The sequence below is a fragment of the Tenrec ecaudatus genome, chromosome 1 (assembly GCF_050624435.1).
Source record: "Tenrec ecaudatus isolate mTenEca1 chromosome 1, mTenEca1.hap1, whole genome shotgun sequence".
Classification (NCBI taxonomy): domain Eukaryota; kingdom Metazoa; phylum Chordata; class Mammalia; order Afrosoricida; family Tenrecidae; genus Tenrec; species Tenrec ecaudatus.
This window is the reverse complement of record NC_134530.1, coordinates 24896439-24921223: the sequence shown is the minus strand read 5'-3', so window position 1 is coordinate 24921223 and position 24785 is coordinate 24896439. Positions and strand designations below refer to the sequence as shown.

The following is a 24785-nucleotide window of genomic DNA, read 5'->3' as shown; positions in this document are numbered from 1 at the left end:
CTGTAACACCTCCCCTCTGGCTCGTGTCCCCTGGTTTGTCCGTCCCTGACCCACACTCCTACCCGTCTCACAGACGGCGCCCCCCCTGCCTGCAGGGCAGCTGCAGCTGAAGGTCTGGCTGGCATCCCGGTCTTGGCAGGTCCCGCCATGAAGGCAGGGCTGTGAGTCGCAGGGCCGGTGTGGCTTCAGGGTGCCCAGGAGCAGTGGCCGGCGTCCTGGCATGCGGTTCGGGGCAGTCGTAGGGGGCCGACGAGTGGTGGGGAGGGCTGTGGTTCTGCTGGGCGGCCGGATCGTGTGAGTGGGGTAGGGGGTCCGGGGGGTCACAGAGGCAGAGGGCAGGCGGGCAGCGGTGGTGGCTCCGGCCATGGCAGTGGTGGCTCCCGGAGTGAAGATCTCAGGAACCCAGTCTGTGGACAGAGGGGTGTCCACAGGGTCAGGGGCAGGCCAGGGCAGGGGCAGGGGCAGAGTAGGACGCGGTGGAACAGGCCGGGCAGGGGCAGGTGACAGGCAGTGTGGACGTGGTGGGGCCCAGCAGTGCTCACCGAAGTCCATGAAGCGCACGTGCTCCTGCACTGGACGCTTCACCACCAGGGCCCTGCGCCGCGAGGCCTGGATCTGCCTCAGCAGGGCTCGGCCCACATCGGACGCCCTGAAAGCTGTGGCTGGGGAAGAAGGGCACTCGCTGAGCATCACAGAGCGCGCCCAGGGTCCCCCACCTCCTGAGAGGGCCTAGGGCACAGGGGCTCACTGGGGTCAAAGTGGGCCTCCACAATGGCGCGGACCGAGCTGCCCGGCCCCAGGTCCCTCAGGCGCACGCTCCGGAAGTCCTTCTTGACGTCCGAGTTCCGGAAGAGGTCATCCAGCTGTGGGCAGGGGGTGGGCGCATGGCTCTTGGGGGTGCTCGGGTGGGACTGAGAGCTGTCTCCCCGCCCCCTGGCTGGCTCCGGGTGTCCTCACCGCACTCTCGATGCTCCGCGCGGTCTCCCCGAAGAGCTCCGACTTGGGATCGGCCATCTCGGGCGTGTAGAACAGCTCCTGCCCCTCAACCCCCTCGAGCTCCAGGACGCCCTGGAAGGCCCTGGTGGCTGTGGGGAAGGGGGCAGTGAGGCCCTGCCCAGAACCCGCCTGGCCTCCCAGCCAGCCTCGGGCACGGCAGGCAGCACGCAGCAAGACACGCGGGGGCAGGGGCGGGCGGAGGTTAGTCAGATGGCGATGAGGTTAGTGGGGACCCCTGGCTGGGGACTGGCGTCAGTTACCACGCAGACTCCTCGGGGCGATGCCCCAGGCCGGCTGATGACGAGAGACACGTTAGCCACGGTCTGTGACCCTACAGCGTGTGGAAGCTTAGAGCCGTCCACACGAGTGTGCAAAGGCCGAGACCCTGCACACGCAGAAGACCACCTGCAGGCATGGGCCAGTCACGCCCAGACCCCCGTCGAGGGCCTTGCCCAGCTCCCCAGCCCCACGGCCACTCACTCACCCGGGCAGTTGGAGCCCTCTGGGTCCAGCAAGGCCGTGGTACCATCTGAGCAGCAGCCCAGAGGTGAGTTATAGCAGGAAGCCCGCTCGATAGGTCCCGGGGCCACAGCACCGTGGTCCTCAGGGAGCTCCAGTCCTGGGGAGACGGGGTGAGCTGAGGCCTGGCCATGCCTGATGCAGGCCCCACCCTCCCATGCCCCAGGCCCCACCCACCTCCAGAGCCAGCTCCACTGGCTTCCAGGTCTCCACTTAGGTCCTCGTCCCCACTCCCGCCATCAGCGCTGCCTGATTCACTGAAGGCGCCCGTGGCCAGGCTGGTCAACAGGGGCGGTGCAGTGGGAGGTATGGTCAGCACTGGCCGCCCTGTGGTCCTGGGCATGCTGGCGGTAGTCCACGGCTTCAGTGAGGGTCGTGGGGTGGTCCAGCTGCGCGGGCTGCTGCTAGGGACCAGGGGGAGGACACTGGGGGGAGCCGGTAGTGCCCTGTGAGTGGCAGACCCGGCGGTGGCTGCAGGTGTCGGGTGGGCACTCGGAGGCACAGAATCTGTCAGGAGCAAAGCCAGGGTGCAGGCAGGTCAGGGCAGAGACGGGCCGCCCTGGCTGGTAACGGGGCAGTGGACGCGGGGCCTCACCCTGGCAGGGCCCCAGACTTTGGACAAAGATCTCCAGGCCCTGACGGCAGGCGATGGTCCTCAGCTGACACTCGTCGCCATAGGTGACGCCATCAGACCCGCAGACCTGCGACAGCACAGGGCACAGAGGCTCAGGGGCCATGCCTGTCGCTTTCCCCGCCCCCCCTACCCCCACGCACAGCCACCACCCACATCTGGTGCCTACCTTGGTTGCACTGGCCTCTGAGCATGTGGGTGTCGGGCATACACAGTGGGCGGAGCCAGCTTCCTCCACACAGGAGGCGCCAAACTCACAGTGCATCTCCGCACAGGTCACAGGGGCCTCGGATCCTGGGGGCACAGATGCAGGAGTCCCCGCCGGCTAAAGCAGTTCCTGCCCCCACACTATAGGACCCACCCCAGCACCGGGAGCCTGGCCAGCACCTAGCCTCCCCCTCACCTGCTTCACAGCCGGTGGGGCCCAGCGCCCGGCCGTCTGGACACTGCCCGCACTTGGGACCTGCTACCCCAGGCTTGCAGGAGCACAGCCCACTCATCTGCTCACAGTCGTCCCGCACGGCGCCGAGGGGGTCGCAGCTGCAGGCTGTGGGGGAGGGAGAGCCGTCTGACACCCTCGCCTCCAGGGTGGGGGGGTCCTCCTTTGCTGGCAGGGCCCCTCAGCCAGTGCCAGGGGTGGGACGGAGACCCCCACCCCCGGCCCAGGACACCGTGAGGGTAGACACATGAAGTGCACAGCGGGCCCCGGTCCCTTACGGGTGCAGCCACTCCGGCCATCGGTGACAATGCCACGGAAGTTCCAGAAGCCGGGCTCACAGCGGTCGCACTTGGTGCCCCCAACGCCGGGGCGGCAGGAGCACTGGCCGGTGGCTGGGTCACAGGCGCCCCCGTAGGCGCCGTGCGGGTTACACTGGCACATGCCTGCGAGGCCAGACAGGGACATGGCTGTGTGCCCACTCGCTCCCCCCGAGCTGCCAGCAGGCCAGGGCAGTACTCACTGGGGCAGCCAGCCAGGCCCACACCCCGAGCAGCGGTGATGTTGTCCTGGCAGCAGCCATAGGGGGTCTGGGTGCAGTGGGGGGGAGCCAGGGGTGGCAGCGGGGCTGCAGTAGGGCCTGTGGGAGGAACAGAGTTCAAGCTTTGGCCCGGGTGCCCGTTGAACCGCTCTGCCCTTTGGAGGCCAGTTCCCACCCAAACTTGGCCTTGGGACGAGGGTCAGAGGGGAGGCCTGCACACACAGGGCTCTGTGCACAGCAAATACAAGAGGACACACAGAACCATGTGTACACAGCATAGACAGGACCCCACAGAGATCACCACCTATTTTGGAGCCTGTGACCACATGTACACAGAACACCCAGTCCTGTATGTGTGCACCTGCAGGGAGAAGACAGACCCACTAAACAGAACAGAGCTGATCGCACGTCAACAGAACCTACAGGACCACGGACACTTAGGATCCTGGGCATAAAGCAGACGTGACCATGGACACACCGTAACCCGCACACGGAGCACAACGTGGTCACTCATACAGTCTTCTTGCACACAGGCGTGCCCTGCTGCACTTCACTCCCACGTGTACATGTCAGTGTGTGCACCCCTGCACGCACAAGACACACAGGTACTTATGTAAATGCACCTGCACGTGCCTGCACCTGGCCCACTCACCTCGGCAGGCTCCCTGAGCGGCCACGTGCAATTCTTGCTGGGACTCACACTTGACCTTCTTCAGCTCACACTCCGTGCTGTAGGTGACCCCGTCAGAGCCACAGACCTGGAAGTGGGGAACTCATTGAGGGTGATGTGGCCCCTGCTAGAGGCTGCCCAGGGCCGGGAGACGGGCCTCACCGGGCTCCGCGGGATACTCTGGCAGCTGAAGTCACAGACGCACGGCCCATCCTCTGAGTCCTCGTCCCAGATGCCACCACGCTGCCGGCACAGCTCGGGCTCACACTCGCCGTCTTCCCCAGAGCCGGAGCCTCCGGAACCACACTCCGCTGTGGGTGGGCGGGAGCGGCAAGTGACCACGTGGCCCCGACTGGGGCGCACAGGCCTCCCCTCCCAGCAGCCCAGGGGCCTACTCAGCTCGCAGGGCCCCGCATGGGCCTCCTCGATGTGCTTCTGCTGCTGGCAGGACGCCTGGCGGAGTTGGCACGTGCTGGGGTAGGTGACGTCGTCGCTGCCACACACGGGGCCCGGTGGGGGGCGCTCGCACCGTGGACACACACACTGCCCCGCTGAGCACACAGCCCCGAAGGCACACACCGCGTCCCCACAGGTGTCTGTCAGCAGAGAGCCTGGTCAGCGGGGCGCACAGGCCTTGAGGCAGGTCTGCCACCCGCTGTGGCCCCCACTCACGGCAGTGTCCGGTTGAGGCCACGTGAAGGCTCATCTGACGTGTGCAGGCGGCCACATGTAGCTCACACTCACTGGGGTAGGTGTGCCCATCGGAGCCACACACGGGCTGGGCCGAGGCCACGCACTCGGAGGGGCACACGCAGCGCCCCGTCTCGGCCTCGCACAGGGCCCCGAAGCGGCACTGCCCACAGCGGTCTGGGGAGGAGGCGTGTTACCACGTGGTGAGGAGCCCCCTCCCGGATCCCCCGCCTGGTCCCCCACCCCACCCTGCCGGCCACTGACCACAGGGCCCTTTCCGAGCCACGTGCGTCTCCCGGCCGAGGGCACAGGCTGTCGCCGCCAGCTCGCATGCGCTGCCATACGTGACGCCATCGCTGCCGCATACAGGGTCATAGGTGCCTGGGCACGCCTGTGGACACTCACACGCAGCCTCGCCATTCTTCACAGCGCACGTTGCCCCAAATGGGCACTGAATTCCTTGGCAAGGGGATGGGGGCTGGCCTGGGAACAGATGCGGCACTTAGCCACCCCTGGCCCCTCCTGAAGACAAAGCCCCCCACGCAGCAGACCCTCCCAGGTAGGGGACGGCAGCAGACGAGCGTGGGCCAGGGAGGGGGACCAGATGCACAGGACACAGCAGAGAGAGGGACACACACGCACACGCACACATGACAAACGACAAAGGACAGGGACACAGACCTAAGCGACACTGGCAGCAGCCCTGGGTGTGAGGTGTGGGCAGCTGTCCCCAGACACAGGAAGTTTTATGACTGCCCATCAGGGCATCAGGGAGGGGCCTAGCCAGCCTCACCCCTAACACCCTTTCCAAGGGGGATCCCCCTTATGGTTTGGGGGGAGTCCACACCCTGAGTCACACCCAGGGCTGCGTGGGGAGACGGGGTGTCTGTCAACTTGCTCTGGGGACTGCAAGGCCAGGCAGCAGCGAGCACCCCCTCCCCCCAGCCGTGCCGGGGCCGACCTCGGGCTGCGGGCTCCGGGGTGCAGGTGCAGCACCTCCTCCTGCCAGCAGGTGGGCTGGAAGACACAAGAGGCGGAGCCGAGAGGGGAGGCAGGCCCCCGGGGCGGAGACACATGGACACAGAAAGACAGGAAGAGGGGCAGGCTGCCTGCCCTGGCCACAAAAGACACGCTTGACGTCCGACCTGACTCGGCTCCCCACGAGGGCGAGGCCTGGCATGTCCATTCCCCACCCCTTCCAGGTGCCGCACAAGGTAGACAGACATACAGACTGGCAAAAGGACTTGAGGGCAGCAATGGACCTGAAGGAGGGCCCGTGCCACCGTCCCCCAAGCATCCTGAGAACTCTCTAGGTGGCTTTGCCCTGCCCAGGCCTCCCGTGGCCTGCCACACAACCAGAACCCAGGAAAGGCATGACGCAGATGTAGATGGTGGGTGATGGGCAAACCCCAGAGGGTACAGGCTGGGTGGGTGCTCACCACACGGGCCCCGATGCCTCACAGGGATGGCACGCTGCTGCTGGCACTCGGCGTGGTGGAGTTGGCACTCGCTGTCGAATGTGCGCCCATCCTGGGCACAAACAGGCTTGTAGGCACCGTCACAGGTGACACGGTCACATGAGCAGCGGGGGCGGCCCCGCCGGGACAGGCACACGGCATGGAAACGGCAGGACTCCAGGCACTGGTCTGTAACAGGTACGAAAACGGGGAGGAGGTTGGCAAGGATACTGGTAAGTAGCCAAGTCTCAGCCTTGGGACACGGGGGCACCTGTGGGCATACAGAGGTGGGCCCACCTTGTGGATGACACTGGCCGGAGCGAACTTTCTGGAGGAGGACGCCCCGGGCGGCCCCAGTGCGGCCCAACACGCAGTCATTGTCATAGGTGACGCCGTCATCACCACACACAGGTGCCCGCCTCGGGGGACAGCTCTCTGGCCGCAGGAGCATCTCGGGCTGCCGTGTGCGAGGGTTCACACGGCATAAGCGGTTCGGGTCATCCGAGGTACCCTGGCAGGGATCTGGGGACAGCAGGCAGTGTCAGATCACGGCTCCCAAGAACGCACACTGCGTGTACACACCACGGTGAAGGCAATGCTCACCACAAGGGCCATCGAACTTCTTAAAGAGGTTCTCCTGGCGGGCGCAGGCCCGGCGCAGCAGCTGGCACTGGCTGGGGTAGTCAGCGCCGTCACTACCACAGACTGTGCCCGCGGAGGCCCCTGGGCAGGAGGTGGGGCACAGACACACGGCTGTGTGCCCGTCAGCAGAGCGGGTGCAGGTGCTGCCGAAGCTACAGGTCACGTTGGAACAAGGGTCCCGGGACCCTGTGGGAAGAAAGGGGTGGGGGTCCAGCCAGACGAGCCATGGACCCAACACCAACCACTCCCCCCAATAAATCAAGTCTCATCTTTTCAAAGAGCGCCACCCAACTCTGCGGGGCCCCACCGGGCCACACCCCTGACTACCCCACCCAAACCAGATCCCTGGATCTCTACACTCCAGGCCCCAACCCTACAGGTCCCCGCCTCCCCATCTGGTCACAGCTCCTCCTTCATTAGGTCCCGCCTCCTACACAACAGTTCCCAAGCCCTGGCCCCACCTCCCCTCGCGGCCCTGCCCCTCCTCACCGCAGGCGCCTCGGCTGAGCAGGCGGATGCGGCGCTGCTGGCTGCACTGGGCCCGCTGTAGCTCACACTCATTGCTGTAGGTGGAGGCGTCAGAGCCGCACACAGGCGCCACCACGCTGGGGCAGGCGCCCTTCTTGCACACACAGGCGGCTCGGCCAGGGCCCTCGGCATTCGGCTCGCACACGGCACCAAAACCACACAGCATCCCCCGGCAGGCTGGAGAGAGAGGGGTTGGAGGGTCCCGGGAGGGCGGTACACCGGTCTCATTGCCCTGTCCTCACATCCACACACCTGCGTTGCACGCAGTCCAAGCACATAAGCTCTCGGGCCCTTTGCATACACACACTCACGTCCACCCCTACTGGCACCACAGGATGCCTGCTCGCCTCACCAACGTGTACACCTGCCGGAACATGATGCTTGCCCAACTAACATCTGTACACACTCCTGCGCACTCACATGGCTCCTGCCCCTCCACCGCCTCCCTTTCCCACCTTTGCCTGCTTTTCCAGGTGGCCCCTGGCCCCCCCATGCCCCCACCCCCCAACTCTGGAAGCACCTGCCCTGGCCCTGGCCCCAGGTGGGCCATGCCTCTGCTGTTCCTTCCCCTCTTTCCCCATACCTTCTGGGAAGAGCCATCCTCATCTACCACCACCACCCTGCACCCCGCGCCCCCTGCTGCTCTCCAACATAGCCTCTCCCAAGGCACTGAACTGGCCCCCACAGTCCCTAAAGCTGCCTCCTCCCCACCCTGAGCCACCACCACCCCTGCTGCCTACTTCCTGCTCACTCCTTAGCTTGCTGCCTCCACTGAGCACTCAGCCCCATGGATGCCGGCCTTTGGGCCTCCGAGGGGCACTTCACTGCCCAAGGCCTTCATGAGCACTGTGGGATGACAAGAGCCGACAACAGCCAGCCAACCAAGAGCTGGCCGTGCAGGCTTAGGTGAACCCTGATCCCCACCCACTGCTGGCTGGCCGTTCCTGACCCCCAGCTGGCGACAGAGAAGGGGGTTCAGTGAGTTTGGAGGACCAGTGGGGGGGGGCAAGCTCAAGGAGAAAATGAGCTCCCCTCTGCCACCAGCAGGAACAGCCAGACACAAAGGCATTAAGATGGGCAAGCCCAAAAAAAAAAAAAAAAGATGGGCAAGCCCAGAGGCCTGAACATCAGCTCCTCCTGGGCACAGGCCTTAGAGAGGGCAGGGGCAGTCTGGGTCCTCCAGGACCCCTACCTGGCACTGGCGCCTGCTGGACAGCCACCTATGGGACTGATGGGGTGGGCCCATTAGGAGCTGCAGCTGTCTGAATACCATAAATGTTCAATTGAAGGTAATTATCATTAATAAGTCATGGGGAGAAGGGTGGGGCTCCCCACCCACCCATCACCTCCCAGACAGCTTGGGAAACAGGGCAGGAAGAGGCGCCCCCACCCCCTATCCAGGGGAGGGAGGGCTGCACAGGGACCCAAGAACCAGAGGTTGCCATGACAACAGGCTGCCTTGAGCTGGCGGCTGTGTCTGTCTGAACATCCCCACCCCCACCTGCACAGGCTGGGTTAACCAGGGTGGGGCCTGTTTGGGATCCCCACATGTGGTCCCTGATAACCTCAAGGCAGCAACACTGGACTACTGGCAGAGGGAGGGGGAGGGCTCTCAGCCTCTGCCCCGCCCCGCCCCACCCAGCTCTGTACCCTGCTTCTTACTGCCCACTGTGCCTCAGCTCCCCATCTGTAAGCGGGTTCTGTAGGACCTCCCCATGGGGCTGTGGTGAGGTGAAATGAGCGCATTTGTACAAAGCACCCAAGGTGCCCTGAATGAAACATCAGGGGCTCAATCAGCCACAAAAGTGGCGAAAGCTGCTGTTCCCGCTTTTTGCCTCCGCTCTGATCAACCCTGACCCTTCTTCTCTCCTGCTCTGGAGTCTTCTCAGCCCAGGCCCCTGGCCCCTCCCAGGCCCATCCAACAGACACTTACTGGTCCCCAACTGGCCACTCCATTTGACTGCAGCTCCCTGCTGGTCACCATGCCCCCCCAGACACCCCCCTGCCTGGTCACCATGGTCTCTAGGTCAATACAACCTCGTAGTCCCCCACCCCTCTGGCCAGGCCTCTCGCCCCTGTGCAGAGGGTGGTGCTGGGGGGCAGGAGGCCAGAGGTGACCTGGAGGGGACTCTGGGGAACTGGTTGCTGACCTGGGCATGGTGAAGCGTTAAAGAGAGCCCAGAGTGTCCAGGACCCTGGCCCCAAGTCAGGTGGGCAGGGGCAGGTCTGGCTCCTCACTTTCCAGATCACAGGAATAGTCTCCTGCTGCCTGGGCTACGACTCCCGACTGCTGCCCCCACCCCAAATAGTCCCAAGATTCAGCTCAGAAATCACCCCCTCCAGGAAGGCTCCCTGCCCCACGGCTCACTCACAGCTCTGCCTCCATTGCCAAAGCCGGAGACCACCAAGGCTCGAGTGTCCGGACAGAAGAGAAAAAGGTACACGTGCGGAGAGCACACAGAAACAAGTACACATGAGATAGCATGTGCATGCAACACGTTCACATGTGTACATGCATGTTACGTGCACTCGCACACATATAACAGGCACAGAGCTCCACGTCTACCTTAATTGCCCCACGCACCATTACACACGTGTTTGCCCACGCACATATACACACAATTACATGCTCCCTTACGCCCATGTTGCCGAGGCACAAGTGAGGTCACCTGACACAATCACGGTGCCACAAATGGCAGTGTCACCTTGGCCAGCGCGCCTCCTCACTACTCGCTGTTGCCCTCACAAACACGGGGCAACTGTGAGCAGTGGGGTCACCTCTGGGCCCTGCCATGGCCCCCACCCTGGGAGCTCAGCCCCCCACAGTCCCGCTTTCCCTGCGCAGAAGGCATCCCGAGCGATGCTGGAGGCGGTGGCGGCGGCTTTTTATAGCTGGCCTGTTGGCGAGGGCTATATTTAACTGCCTGCTGTCCCCCGGCTTGGGGAGGATGGCCAGGACGCCCAGCCCTGCCGCAGCCACAGCCTGTGGTAAGTTGGTTTCCGTGGCCACGCCATGGCATGTAGTAGTCGGGGAATGCGTGGTGGGTGATATGTCTCTGTGGAGAGGGGGTACATGCCACCAGCCTCGGAAGCTTTGGAGAAAGTGGGTGTTGGGAGAGGGGAGGGCAGCCTTGCTCCCAAGCCCAATCCTGAATCTGGAAGTCTCGGGCTTATTGCCCAATGGCGATGAGAGCTGGGGCAGCCCTCACCCCAGAGCACCTCCACCCCAACCTTCCTGACTGGACGGAGGCACATCCTCTTGTCATGGGCAGCAGAGGGCCGAGAGACAGGCCCATGCTCTTTGCCCGCCTCATGCCATGGTCGCAAGTGGTGTGGTCCCTGCAGGGGTGAGGGCTGAAACTCCCCAGACAGGGCCCCAGGGCTCACCAGCCACCTCCTCCGACCAGGTGACTCTAGTCTTGGGGAGAGGTCTTTCCCCACAGGTCCACTCGGGCTCTGAAGGGCCCATGGGTAGCCCTTAGGGGTACCCCAAGGGCTTCTGTAGGGGGCACTACTGGGGCTTCCTACAGGGTAGGGGAAAGATCCTGAGGGCAAACGTGGGAACTCCGGTGGAGAGGCGGGGAGCGGCCCAGGACAAGAACCCCCTTCTAAGCCCCCAGCAGCCACTGGCCCCACCCCGGCCCTCCAGCAGTGACACCGACAGCTCCCTTCTTTTCCCCATTAGCTCAATGGCAGCAGCCCACACAGGGGAACCCAGGGAGGCCAGCCCCGCCCCCTTCATCACCATGCCCCCATCCACTCCAGCCAAGGTCTGCACAGTCCCAGGGAGAGACCTCCACTACACACCACCCCCCAGACCCTCCCTAGGAGCCCCAGTCCCCTTCCCAGACAACTAGCCCTCCAGCTGAGGGCTCTGGGCTCCGCCCTCAGCGTTTGCGTCTCTATCAAGTCCTGTCCCCATCTGCACACAGTCTGAGGCTCCAGGGACTTGGTCCTAATTTCACGACAAGGCCAGGGAGGCCCAGAAAAGTGAACAGGACAGGCATGGCCAGCGGTGAGATACCTCCTCCGCTTCCCAGCTCCAGACACACCCTACCTCCTCCAAAACTGACCCCGCCCTCCCCCAAGCACAGACCACCCCCAAACTGGGTCAGAGCCCTGACTCACCATCCAGAGGTGGGGGAGCTGGTGTGAAGTGGGTCCCCGGTTTATCTGGAAGAAAGAAATCTCCACATTAGAGCCAGGGATGATGGCCTCCAGGGTCCTTCCCTTGCCAGATCCCAGCCCCTCCATGTCACTGGCCCCCCTCACCCTACCCTCCATGCCCCCACCTTCCACACCACACCCACCACCCCTTCACCCACACTACAGCGCACACACACACCAACACGTTCCCCAGTCTAGTAATGTCCTTTCCCCAGCCCCAGCTGCTGAGGTGGAGACTGAAGAGGCAGAGAAGGCCCCTGGCCCTGACCCCCACTGACAAGGAGGCCCCTGCTTTCCTTCACCTGCCAGGCCATCAGGTATGGTGACATGCATGCCCCATCCCACCCCAAGCCCCAGTGCAGCTCGGTGGGCACCTCCCTTTCTCAACTCCTGCAGAAAGTTACTCTCATCACAGGGCCAGCTCCCACAAAACCAGGGGCTGGGGTCCTGGGCCCAGAAGATTCCAGAGGCCCGCCTGCCCTTCCATGGCAGGGGCCCGGGCGCGGCTTGGAGGCCCCCCGAGGGCCACGTACAGTTGCTGAGGAAGAGCAGGATGGCGAAGCCCAGGGTGGCGGTGGCCAGCAGGATCAGACAGACGTTGCAGGGGACCATGAAGTAGCGGACCACCAGGGAGACGTGGCGCTGCCGGGGGTCCCGTTCCAGCGGCAGCGGAGGCATGGCCCGCGTGGCCCCGGGCCGGTGGCGCCCGCGGGTGGGCGAGTCCTCACGGGGCGCCCTTGGGTCTCTGCGGGGCTAGCCCCCCCATGCTGGGGCCCCCGGGTGGGGAATGACCAGCAGCTGCGGTCCCGCCCGGCCGCGCAGGATCCTGCCCAGCCTCCAGCTCCGTAATGGGAGGAGCAGATTCTGCCGAAGCAGAAATCCCAGATTTAAGCTTAGCGGGAGGCAGCGGGGTCCGAGGGCCAGCGGTGGCTCCACTCTCCCTCCTCCTGCTCGGGCCCTCGGCTGAGTCCCCGGGGGTCCCCGGCAGCTCGCGTCCCCGCCCCGCCGGCCGGCCGGCCCACTGGGGAGGCCCCTCCGGAGTCGCGCGCGCGGGCTGCACCCACGAGCCCGGCCGGCGGCGCGGCGCGCGCGGCGATGGCAGCGGCGGGAGGAGCGACGCGCGTCGGGAGGAGGAATAAAGAGGCGGCGGCGCGCCGAGGCGGCCGACTCCCGCCCAGGCAGAGCGCGCTCGGCCCGCGCCGGGAGCCGCGGTGAGTGAGGGGCGCCGGGGGCGCGGGCGGTGGAGACAAAGGAAGGGGCCTCCCGGGACCCCGGGGTCCGCGGGGAGCCGCCGCTCCAGGAGCAGGGAGGACGGCGCGCCGGGCGGCGGGGCACAAAGGGGCGGGGGAGGGGCGGGGGCGGAGAGGAGGCTGGAGGGGTCGCGGGCAGGAGCGAGGGTTGAGAAGGTGGGGCCGGGGGCCCGCGGAGGGCGGGAGGGTGGAGCTGGGTGGCGGAGGTGCAGGCTGGAGGTGCAGGCGCCGGGGGGCCCCGGGAGCGGGCGACCGGTCAGGACCAGGACCAGGCAGGAGGCGAGGTAAGCACGGCGTTCCTGTGTTTACTAAGTGGTAGAGAACCGTGGCACCTGGGTTTCTCTACCTGTGACAAGCGAAGCTGTTGGGTGCCTGTGGCTTTAAAGAGAGGTGGGACGGCGTTGGAAGGGGCTGGGGGGTTGAGGGGTTGAGGTGCCCGCTGAGATGCCCAGGTAGAACCTTTGCTGCGGTGAGAAATGTGACACTGGCCGCTGGTCCACTACGTGTCATGAGGAAGCCCGGGTTCACCTTGCTTATGGGGTAACGCATACTGGCGGGGAGGGTCTTTCCAGGACCCCGGAGTGGCGGCTGGGGCCTGCACTAAATATCTAATTCTGGGCCGTGGGTTGTCTGTGTCACTGGCATCACCCTGTGTTGTTTGCCGGGTCGCCCTCCTGCTGGCCCCACCCTGTTGGGGGAGGGGTGAGCAGATGCATACACACAGGTGGGTTGGGTGGGGTGGAATGAGTCCAGAAATCACATCGCCCACCTCACCCCTGACAGCCACATCCCTAAACACTCCCCAACTCCCACTGGAGGGACATGCAAATGAGCTTCATGCAAACAAGCCGTATGCAAATAGTCTCCCGGTATCCTGTGAGCCTGGAGCGCCCCCCAGAGGCTTCCCACCCCTCCCCCCACGTCACCGACGTGATGGCACAGCTGGGCGGTCCCCACCACCCCAGTGCAGGGCACCAGGGAGCCTCATGCCTTGCCCCTTGCCTAGCTGGAGGGGTGCGGGGGCCACCCCATACACCACCCTCACCTTGCCCAGGCCGGAGTTACTCCTGGCCCCCTTTGAGAAGAAAGGCCAGCGTGACTGAGATCTTCCCCAGGCCCAGTCCGCACCACCCACGCTACAACACCCTGATCCCCACCCTAAAACTCCTGACTTGCTTGCACATTTGCCCCTGTGCCCCTGCAATGTCTTTAGCAGCATCAGCCTCTGGTCCCCAGGACACAACCTGGCCTCTCATTCCAGGACCTTCTATCCCAGCACCTCTGGACTCCCTTCGTTGGATGACTGATCCATCCGTGCCCCAGCTGCCCCCTTCCACATGCTCACTCTTACATTCCCACGTGTACTCTTGCATTCATATGGTCAAGCTTACATGCTCTGCTTACCGTATGTGCCCATCTACACGTAAACTCATATGACACACTCACTCACACTTGCATCCTCACTCAGACATTCATACAGCCTGGCACGCATGCAGACACACGCATTCACACATGCACATACTCAGACCCCTGCGGAAGGGTTAGTTGGCATGAGGCCAGCAAGTCCTCCTTCCAGCCAAAGGGCTACTGACAGGCCACCCTCAGGCCTTCCACTAATTCCATCTTGAGAAAGGGATGCCAACCACACCCACCCCCCTGAGACTCCCCACAGGCCAGGTCGTCTCTGCCCACCTTTCCAGGCCAAACAGGAATCACCCTCCTTCTGCCAGCCCCCACAGCACCCCTGCACAGCCCCTAGATGGTCTCACCCTCCCTTCCTGGGGAAGCCTGCAGGTGCCACAGTCAGCAGGTCAGGCCATCAGGCACCACCACTGGCCACTGGGGAAAGGGAGGACAGGGGAGGGGAGCAGCCTTGTGGGGGTTTCCTGGCTCCAAACCCAAACAATGCCCCAGGCTTCCTGCAGCCCCCAACCCCCAGACTTCAGAGCCTGACCCTGCAGGTGGCCCCTCTGTAGTAGCTGACACCCCCATCGGTGTGCTGTGATACTCCCCTTCTCCCCTCCCCCATACACACAGGCTAGACCCTCTGCTGCTGCTGCTACAGACAGTGGAGTGGCCTTGCCAGGGAGGAAACATAAACGGGTGTTTGGGAGCAATCTGCTGGCCCAGGTACTTTAAGGGCTGACTATGAACTGGGGTATTGGTGGGGTGGGGTGGGTGTCCACAGGCCATGGATAGGAAGCCCGGCCAGCTGTGGGCATCACTGTGGTGGGGTCATGCAGGCCAGGGTGAGACCACGGAGGGGCAGTGGTAGCAGCCTGGCCCCGCCTAGCCCCAGTCAATGCTTAGCCCCCAATAGGGGCGGGGACCTTCAAGCAGACAAAGGGCCATTGAGGTCTCAGGCCCTTTGGGGGAGGGGAGTTCCGACTACTGGAGCTATTTTGGGATCTCCAGACCCAAAATCTTTCAGCCCAGAGCAGCCCACGCAGGCTCTGACCCCCAGCTGATCAGAGGATGCTCTAAACCAGGAGCAGCCTGGTCCCTGGGCTCACACGCACTGCAAGGTACTTCCAACACCTTCTAAGCAGACAGGTGTGTATGCCCACCTGCTCACCGGGGTTTGCCCACCTGCAGGCACAGTGGAGGGCCACACGGAGGCTTGCCCCAGGCTTCCCACGCCCATGCTGGTGTTTGCCCCCGGTGTACACTTAGTGCACACATGAGGTTCACCATCACAAACCATGTTCCTTGTCCCCCCTCCACCCCCAGAGTGTTGTGCGCTCACCCCCAGCCCCCAGCATGCATACGTGCACATCCAGGATCTAAGATCTTTCTCACACACACACACACACACACACACACACACACAGTGCATGCTGGTCCCCTATGTGTACACACACACAGCATGTGTCCTCCCTCTCCACCTCCACCCCCCCACACAGTGCCTCTACCACCACCAGGTACTTCTCTAGGCCTTAGAAGGCAGTGGGGGATGGGGGCCACCAGAGCAAAGTCCCCAGGCGACTAAGGGTCCCTTTCTCATGCAGATGTGCCTCCTCCCTCTCCCCTCCGGATTGGATGAGGTGGGGCTGCTGAGAGAGCTGGGTTTTTGGCAGTACCCAGCAGGAGGGAGGCCCATCGGGGAGCTGCCCCCCAATTTAAGGTCTTTCTTTGGCCACTGTCTTCCCAACACTCCCTCCCACACCACCCCAGCTGGTCTCAGGTCTGCCAGAGCCTGGGGTTCAGCTGCTCCCTGCCAGAAACCCCACCCCCCTGCCTTCCCCACTGGGGAAAGGCTGCCTGAAGTCACAGGTGTCTAGCTCCCTGGATGAGGGCAGGGGGAGAGGAGGGGCCAGCTGAGCAGCTCCCCTAGTCTGGGGCCTCCTGGTGTCCGGTCTCAGGCTGTGGTGTCCCCTCCCCCTCCATGGACAATAGGCGTTTCAAGGCAGAGAAGCCCTGCTGGGCCCAGCCAGCTGCCAGTGGAAGGCTGGCCTGTGGGCCTCTGCCTTCCTGCGAGGCCCCATGATGGCCCACGGGCCTTAGGTGAGGCTGGAAAGGTGGCCAGCGGACTCTGTGGGCTGTGTGAGATTTCCCTTGCCCACCCCCTATTCCTCGGCCCAGGGGCCCCACCTAGGTTTGAAGTCCAGTTCTGATGGCAAAAACTGCTTGCTCTTCAGGGTCTTGGGATGAAACTGGGTGGGGGAAGGGGCTTAGCTGGGCTGTCTGGACAGCCACTGTAGGTGCTGGCCCAGCCTAGATGAAGCCTCCCAGCCAAGGTCCCCACCACCACCCACCAGCAGAGACCCAGTGAGTGTAAGTGCTGGAGGTGTCCTGTGTCCCCAAAGCACTGGACCCTGGGGGAGGTTATGTTCGAGTTACATTCTGGCAGCTTCAGACAAAGCTCATAGGCCGCGGTGGCCCAGAGACCCTCCAGGCTCATCTATGCAGGGAGCAGAAAGAGCAATGGGGCCCTAGTGCCATCATGGTTACACACTGGGCTGGGATCCACAAGGACAGCAGTTTCAAACCACCAGCTGCTCTGCAGGAGAGAGACGAGGCTCTCTACTCCAGTAAAGAGATACAGTCTCGTAAACCCACAGGGGCAATTCTGCCCTGTCCTGTAAGTCAGTATGAGTCTGCACAGACGTGACAGCATGGACGTAAGCTTAACGAGAGGGCACTGAAGGCTGACCATTCGGAGTAGGGGAGAGCTGGGGTAGGGAGATGGGGCAGGTGATAAGTAGACAAAGGGCATGGGGTGGCACAGCTGGTAGGACAGAGGACCCCATCTGGCCTGGCCAGCCACTAAGAGCCAGAGGAAAAGAGAAGTCCCCTCAAGACACAGGGGTGTGTCCCAGTGCCTGGTGCCTTAGATCTGGTGGCCCTGCTGAGGTCACATGGGTCAAGCTGGAGTCACTGGGGTTCACAGAGACCCAGGGAAAACACACCAGAAAGAGCAGCAGAGTACAGCAATGACAGTAGCAATAGGAGCCAGGTAGGAAGGCAGCCCAAGGACCCCTGAGGAGCTGATGGGATCAAAGTCCCCATTTCTAAGGGGAAGCCAGGGGGTGGTCCCAGAACAGGGACATGAGCAGAAGCCTGGTTCCCAGCAGCACCCACCCTTAGTCAAGCTCCCAGGCACTTTCCTGCACCTTGCCCCTCTCCACCTTTAAAGTCCAGCATTCACCGGACCGCTTGATAAACCCTACCCCCCCACACACAACCTGCCCTGGCCCTCAGCAGACCTTGCTAAGGTGCCAGCCTCTCAAAGCCCTGGGGTCTGGACATGTGGATGGGGGTGGGGGTGGGGTGTCAGGCAACAAGGAGCCCCAAGACTCATAGCCCCCAGGAGAGCAGTTGGGTGCACACCTGCACCCCACCGTGACTCAGCCTAAGTGTCATGTGGGCATAAGGACAAGTGACCCTGGAGCCTACCCTGATTCTGCCAGTGTGGAGGCTGGAGGAAGAGACCAGACCGCCATGGTCAGACCTGCTCTCCTGCATGGCCTGACTCTGAGCTGTCCTGTTCCCTTTAGAAGGGGCCTTGCCAGCTTAGGGCCCATCGGATACATGAGGGGCTGGAGTGGGTCCTGCCCAGGACTCTCTCCTGGCCCCCCACAGCCCCACGGGACACACACTGTTGTCACTGTACCTGACAGCTGAGATTACCATTGAACACTCAAACTAATGCTGTAGCTCCCAGAGGTGGCACCGGCAGAGGGTCACATCCAACCTCAACACAGGGCACAGCAGGCCCCTGGGCACTGCCAGACCCATGGGCACACCTGAACCATGAGGCACACAGCGGAGTCACAGGGACACCTCAACAAGGGGGCACCATGGGACAGAGTCAGCGCTTGGAGTCAACAGTGAAACGCCCCCTCCAACACTGCCCTCCCCCCCCAGGTCAAGTACCTGTCACCACTCTCCTTGGGCCAGGAAGTAAAAGCCAGCCAGGGCTTGGATCCTTCCCAAGTCTGGGCCACAACCAGAACTATGCAAGGATGGAGGGATTCCATCCCAGGGCAACAGGATCCTTGTGCAGACACACACACACACACGCATACATACTGCAGACACAGACACACACATACATGCATGCAAAGTACAGACACATGTGCAGACACACACATATACATGCTGACACAGTGTAGGCAGCGCACAAACATGCACACACAGTGCAGGCACATGCACACATGCCTAGTGCAGACACACACATGCACACAGTGTAGGCACAGGCGCACATGCGCACAAGCGCAGACGGACATAGCCACATGCACAGATAACACACGTGAGCAGCACTCAAACATGCACAGCTGGAAGCAGCCGCTGCCAGTGAGGACAGGGCTCCTGTCTCTCTCACGCCTCCACTCTGTGGGGGGTGGGGTGGAGCTGAGGGCTGGGGGGAGGTGGGAGGGGCCCGGTTTCCCCCTTCCCAGGTCCCAGCTGTAAGCAGCCCTTGGCAGGGGGCCTTCTCCAGAGGAAGTTCTCAGGGTCTGTGCCCAGGGTAGGCCCTGGGAGGAGCTGCCCGCCCCCCCCCCTCCCCGTGGCGGCTCGCCCCCAGCCCCTCAGCCAATCCTGCCTAGGCTAGCCAGGAAAGAGCCCCCTCCCTGAGTTGGGCAGCACCTGACCTGGTGGTCCCTGGCCGGAAGCACCTTCATCCCCATTCCTTCCTAGGCCTAGTGATGGTCTCTGCGTGCCCCTCACCCACCAGTTTTCAGAACCCCGGGGTAGGAGTGGGAGGGCCAGCGGGAGCAGCTGGCCAAGCCCCCCAGGTGGAGGCCCAGGGCCCACCTGCTTTGTTGCTGGTTTGTACCCTCCTGCTGGGCTTTGATTGAGGGGGGGGGATTGGGGGGTTGGGACAGGAGCTAATCCTTCAGGAAGGGAGGGAGGGAAGCAGCCAGGCCTCAAAGCAGCAGGGCCAGTCAAATGACCCCAGTTACCTCTCAAAGCCACACCCATCCCACTGGAAGTGGGGGGAAGGGGGCACAGGCGGTCCACCACCCACAGTATAGACTGAGGGGGGGCAGCCAGTGTAGACAGGAGGGGAGGGGGGGAGTGCCCTTTCAATTTGCTCTCCGGCACAGGCGTGGGCGGAGGGGGGGGTCTGGAAAATGCCAAGTGCTATTTTCACCACCAGCTCAGCCCCACCCTGCCTAAAAGGGAGGTCACCCGGGGAAGCAGGGTCCCCACCCTGGTCACCACTGCACCCCTGTGGTTTCACACAGCGCGAGGGTGGGAGGGGGCATGGACAGGGCCCGCCCGGCACCTCCGATTCAGGCTCTGAGCTAAAAGACCAACAAGTCCATTCCTGTGCCCCGGGAGCGCCCAGTCCCACTTCCTCCCAGGAACCCCCAGGTGGGGAGAAGGCCGCAGGGCCTCCCCACCTGGGCAGACCCCTCCCCCGAACTCAGAAGGGAGATTCCGGGCAAGCCAGCCTCCAGCCCAGACCTGTCTCCTCTGGGGTCCGGGGGGCCTGAGGGAGGGAGGGCAAGAAGGCTGGGGTGGGGTCTGGAGGGCGGGGCTAAGGCATGAGTCAAGAAGGGGCCAGGAAGAAACTCAGAACCAGGGGAAGTAGCTACCCCACAGCAGGGAAGAAGGCAGGCAGGGAAGGCAGAGGTGCCCTCCAGCAGGGTCCCCTCTCCCTAGCCCACATCCTCCCTGGCACCCATCTGGGACAGCAGCCACCCACACCTGCCCACAGCCCACCGCGCCTGCTCAGAAGTCGAGACGTGATTGCTCTAGAGCTGAGCCCAGCCTGCCCTCCTGAACGCCCTGCTCCCCCAAAGCTCCTGCTGTTCCTGGGGCTAAAGGCATACCTCCCCTTCCAGCAAGGAGGAAGGGAGGGCCCTCTGGGCTGAGGCTGGCAGTCAGGACCCCAACTCCATGGCTGGGCAGGATCAGGCTGGGCCAGGGCCAGCCTCACTCGGAGCCTGGCCCCCTGCCCTGTCCCTGAGCCAAGCCCTGGTAGAAGGCAGACAACACTTGCTTTCTCTCTGCCGGCCCCTCATGGAGAGGGAGGGCTGTGCTTCTGAATCCTTCCAGGGGGGTCCAGGGGAGCCTCACCAAGGAAGCACCTTCATAAGGACATGTCACGTGGGCAGGGCCCAGACCCAGACAGGGTGGGTGCGGCAAGAGGGTGCTTGGGATGGCCACAGGGAAGAGGCCAGGCCACCTCCCCCCAGAGCAGGAAAGGGGGGGGTCCTCTTCAGAGCAGGGGCCTCCCCCGCCTGGCCCAAAGGTGGCAGCAGAGGGAGGGGCACATACCTGTCTCAGCTATGTCAGGAATGTGGTTCCCCAGGCAGGGTGGGGGAGGAGGATCAGACTGGGGAGCAGGGGGAGGGGCCTCACAGGACAGGGAAGAAAGCCTGCAGGTCTGGGAGAAACTGAGGAAGGGGGAAGTGGGTCTCTAGGGAGTCAGAAGTGGGATGTGGAGCCCTTGGGAGAAGGATCCAGGTGACAGCAGCAAGGCACGGGAGGCAGGGGAGAACCTTAGTGGGGCACCTGGTGACCATTCTGCAGCCAGAACCCTGGAGGAAAGGCAAGGTGGGGTGGCGATGTGGGTGGAGAGAAGGGAGGGGTCCTGAGTGTAGGGGGGAGGCATCTGAGCACTGGAGGGAGGTGCCATTGAGTTAGGTGGTTAATCTCGGCAGGGTGTAGTGCCCACCCAGCTTTCCCCTAGCTTTTTGACTGGTTTTGGGAGTGTGGGGGGCCCACCGGGCTCAGAGTGGGGAGGAAGTAGGTGCTCTAGGAGGCTGTGGTCCCCATCCCATGTTGGGGGCCTCCTTCTGAAACTCTTTAGAGAAAAGAATTCAGCAGGAAACAATGGTCTCAGGGTTAACTATAGGTCCGGACTGAGGCACTGGCTACAGACTTCACCCTGCAATCTGCTCACAAAGTAGCATGTGGCCTCTGGGGACAAAATAAGGTAGGAGTGAGCCAGCGGAGATGTCAGCTTGGCCAGGCCTGGTCCTACCTGTCCCCTTCACTCAGAGACACCCTAGGCTCTAGGCTAGCCCAGCCCTAATACCTAGGGTGGGGTCGGAGGTCCCTATCGCCAACAGAGAGAGGGTGGGCTGAGCACGAAGCAATTGTTCCTTCCCCAGGTCTGGTCCTAACTCCATGACTCACCTCTATACCTAGCCTACCTGTTCTTCCAAGGAGAGGGACAGTCCCAGGGCCAGGCTTCCAAGGGCCCCAGTGGGCCCGCCTCTTCTGGGGCTGACTCACAAAAACCCACCCCTGAGTTCACCAGAGACCCATCCACATTCAGCCCAGGGTTCCTGTGCCTGGGCAGCCTGGGCCCACCGGGGGCTTTGGGCTGGGACTAGGGTTTGCTCCTTGCCAGCTGTCCCTCTGCCCAGCCTGGGTCTTTGAGACACAAAACCAGGGCTTGGTGTGGGCTGGGCCAGCTTGGCAGATGCCTGTGTGTTCTGCCACGTGCCCTCTGACCCCGTGGCGTGTCCTTAGTTATGGAGTCACAGACCCCACCAGGCCAGACCCACCCAGCAACACAGAGAAATAATTATTTGATCCAGACGGATGGTTAGCTAAGGAGTTGTGTGCACTTAGCCTTCCCCTCTTGCCCCTTCTCTGACCACTGGCCAGCAAGGAAGACCTTGTCCCCTCTGCATGTCCCCCTCCCCCAAAAGAAACGTAAGCATCCCCAGTGAAGGCTGTCTGACCCCATCTGCTGCCCCCTCACTGCCACCTCCTCTCCCCCGAAGGCCCCTGCTCCATCAGCCCAGCACTCGCCAAGTCCACAAGCTTCCAGGGCAGCCAGGGCCGGTTTCTAGGCTGTCTCCTGCCGATGATGCGGTGCTGCCTCAGGGAACCCTGCTCAGCCTGGGCCCTGGGAGGCAGCCCACCACAGGCTGCCAGAGACACCGTGGGGTCTGTTCTAGAACGGCTCCTCCCCTTGGGCAGTCCCTCCCTTGAGCATGGGCCAGAAGCCAAAGAACACAGGAGTCCACCAGCACCCACAGAGACCCCTTAAGCAGTCAAAGCAGGAAGTCAGAGAGATGACATGACTTTGGCCTGGCTGAAAGGTTAAGGGAGTGGGGGCTGCCTTCCCAGGGACAGGAAGTCCCAGACCCTTCCCACCAGCCCAGGAGGAAGTTTCCTCTGGGGACCCACCCCCTCGGCCTGGGTATATCCTTTCCCAAGCAGACAGGGAACAGGCAGGATGTAGGGGCGATGAGCAGTTCCGACTCCCCCCACCTCTTCTTTCCCAGCCAAGGATCTCAGCCCCCAACTGGGACTGTCCTGGGGTGAGAGGGGTCTGTCACGTGAGTCCCACTTCCCAGAGGCTGAGCAGGGGAGAGACATCCACCCTGGGGCCGTTCACAACACACAAGTGGAGACGAAGCACAAGAGAAGGCTTTTCATCTCCATTAGGATCCCAAACCCACCCCGACCCCACTGAGCTGCCCCTGCCCAGAAATGAGCCCCCTCAAATTCAACCCTGGGCAGTCCCCTCTACCCCCAGCAGGGTTTGCAAGACATCTGGGCCCAATATAGACAGATGTCCAGGATTCTGCAGGAATATCAACAGCTGGTGCTCATTCACCTGGTCCCCCCTCCTCTGGGAAAGGGCCCCTCAAAAGGGGGATAAGCGAGCAGGGGGAGGGGACACAGCGGCAGCTTGTCCCTTTCCAGGGCTGGGATTCTTCCCGTCCCAAGATGAAGTAGGGCAGGATGAAGGTGCTAACGTCAGGGCTTCAGGCCGCTGACAATGATGGTCAGGCACAGCTGGAAGCAGGGAGCAAGGCTGACGCAGATGTGTGCTGCAGCTGAAGGCGGCGCTTTCCCTCTGCCCTGGGGCATGAGGGGGCCCTGGCTCTCTCAAGCACCTGGGAACAGCTGCCAGCCTCTGCCCATAGGCAGCCACCCATCAGCCACCATCTGGCCCCCGATCCCCACCACCAGCGCCCTCGAACCTTCCACGCAGTGCTCCACCTCCTCCAGGTTCCTCAGAGTAATCCGCATCAGGCTGGAGTTGAGCATCAGCTCGTTCTTGTGGGCTGGCCACAGGTATGGAGGCGCGGGGTTCACAAAGAAGATCCTGGTGTCCCCAGTGGACACCTGGTTGTCACAGATGAGAGGATCTCCAAAGCCACCAATCACCACCTTGTTGCCGCCATCCAACAGGCTCTCCTGAGTCACGACATCTTTGCCCTTCAGGTACCGCCAGACTCGGACCTGGGTGAGAAGGGGGTGATGTCAGCTGGTGGCCCTCGGAAGTCTAAGGCAGCAGTTTCCCCACTTCGTGTACTGTTTGTTCAGATCAAATTGTACTGTACTGTTCCTTCGAGTCCTGGGAAATCCCTAGGAGGTCTTGGGGTAGGAGAACCTCCCAAAACCTCAAGGATGCCAGAGGTACACTCTGGGACAACTGCCTCGGAACACACATCCTCTGCAGGAGACAGCGCCCGCCCTTCCAGTCTCACTGACCCAGCCACCTCAGAGCCCTGGGGACATCCTCGGCTCGGCTTGGGAGGGACTTGGAAAGGGGGCTCGTTCTGCTCAAGGGCCCAGATCATCTGCTTTCCAAACCCTCTCCCCATTGGCCCACCTACCACTTAGGGGCTCCAGGGGCAGGCCCAGGGCTGGGAGCTCAGGGCCAGCCCCATGGGTGGGCTATGCCCACATCCCCTCAGGAGGTGGAAGCCCCCTCTTCCCTCTGGGCTGGCCCAGCTTGTGTAGTCACGGCTCCCAGAACAGCAGTCAAGTTCAGGCAGCTTCGCAGGGCCGCCCCACCCTCCCGTCCTCAGGCCCGAGGGCACCTGCTTTGACAAATGGCCGCCCACTGAGTCTTGCCAGCCCCGGCCTGGGGGTGTGCACACTGCAAGCAGGCACTCCCCTGCCAGTGAGAGGAGCCCAGGGAAGAATGCCCCTCCTTCAAAAGGAGGGGGTGACTGGAGGGGTGCGAGCCTGTACCCCATGGATGGGGCTTTGTCAATGAGGAGTGAGAGCCAAGGGAAGGCCAGTCCACCTGCCAAGCTCCAGCATCTGCAACCCAGGTGGAGCCAGGTTCCTTGTTCCCCTACCCCACCCCAACCCCAGACACACACCACCACCAAACCCCCTGGAGACAGACACAAGGAGCTTTCTGAAAGGCCTTTGGATAGCGGAGGGCAGGGAGGGGCTGAGTGGCTTTCATCGTCTGGCCTCCCCCCCACTCAACCCCAGCCCCAGCCACACCCAGGAGCTGCAGGGAGGAAGTCGGGAAAATCCTGCAGGGACTTGGCAGACTGCCCTGCAGGTCGCGAAGGGGAGGGGGCCGGCAGGGAACCCAGCTGTAGCCAGGCCTGGGCTGCGTCTGAGAGCCTCTTGGCCACCCTCCCCATCTGCATGCAGGAGGGGTGATCTCATTTCTGACCTGGTCCTTGGAGGTGGTTTCTGGGCTGGAGGAGAGCAAGTGGGACTTGGGTGCCCAGAGCCCACCACTGGCACCATTTGTGGAAGAAAAAAAACCACCATAAGAGACGCAGGAACCCCAGATCCAATGGAGGGAGAAGCAGGGCACCCCCCCTCCCCATCACTGTGCCTGGCCTACCCATGACCCCCTACTCACCCCACACGGTCGCCCTCACTCCGGTTCCTGACCCACACCCAATCACTGCAGTACCCAGGTTCTGGACCATCCCCTCTCCCAGCTGGCAGAGGCCTCTAAGGGAGGTGACAGCGCTGCCCAGAGGCCCAGCTCCCAACCCTACCCAGTCGGATCCCTCCTCTCCTCCCCTCCCCTCATCCCTATTCCCGGTCTTCGGCTGGTGGGGAGGGGGTGCGGCAGCC

At 63.0% G+C, this 24785-nt stretch overlaps 1 protein-coding gene across 1 annotated transcript in view; it reads right to left on the bottom strand.

The window, feature by feature from the left end:
- The window catches only part of AGRN (agrin), a 32723-nt gene that overhangs the window by 7025 nt on the left and 913 nt on the right, over window positions 1–24785 (bottom strand). The window contains exons 2-23 of the mRNA XM_075549584.1: window positions 22928–23189; window positions 11239–11283; window positions 7072–7287; window positions 6544–6768; window positions 6238–6462; window positions 5923–6129; window positions 4748–4966; window positions 4466–4660; window positions 4189–4389; window positions 3956–4104; window positions 3776–3881; window positions 3106–3222; window positions 2864–3028; window positions 2550–2693; window positions 2316–2440; window positions 2111–2216; window positions 1693–2022; window positions 1481–1615; window positions 958–1085; window positions 749–863; window positions 543–662; window positions 63–407 (exon numbers count right to left, since the gene is read on the bottom strand). Coding sequence (XP_075405699.1) covers window positions 63–407; window positions 543–662; window positions 749–863; window positions 958–1085; window positions 1481–1615; window positions 1693–2022; window positions 2111–2216; window positions 2316–2440; window positions 2550–2693; window positions 2864–3028; window positions 3106–3222; window positions 3776–3881; window positions 3956–4104; window positions 4189–4389; window positions 4466–4660; window positions 4748–4966; window positions 5923–6129; window positions 6238–6462; window positions 6544–6768; window positions 7072–7287; window positions 11239–11283; window positions 22928–23189 — 3880 coding nt within the window. The remainder of the gene's footprint in view (window positions 1–62; window positions 408–542; window positions 663–748; window positions 864–957; window positions 1086–1480; window positions 1616–1692; window positions 2023–2110; window positions 2217–2315; window positions 2441–2549; window positions 2694–2863; window positions 3029–3105; window positions 3223–3775; window positions 3882–3955; window positions 4105–4188; window positions 4390–4465; window positions 4661–4747; window positions 4967–5922; window positions 6130–6237; window positions 6463–6543; window positions 6769–7071; window positions 7288–11238; window positions 11284–22927; window positions 23190–24785) is intronic.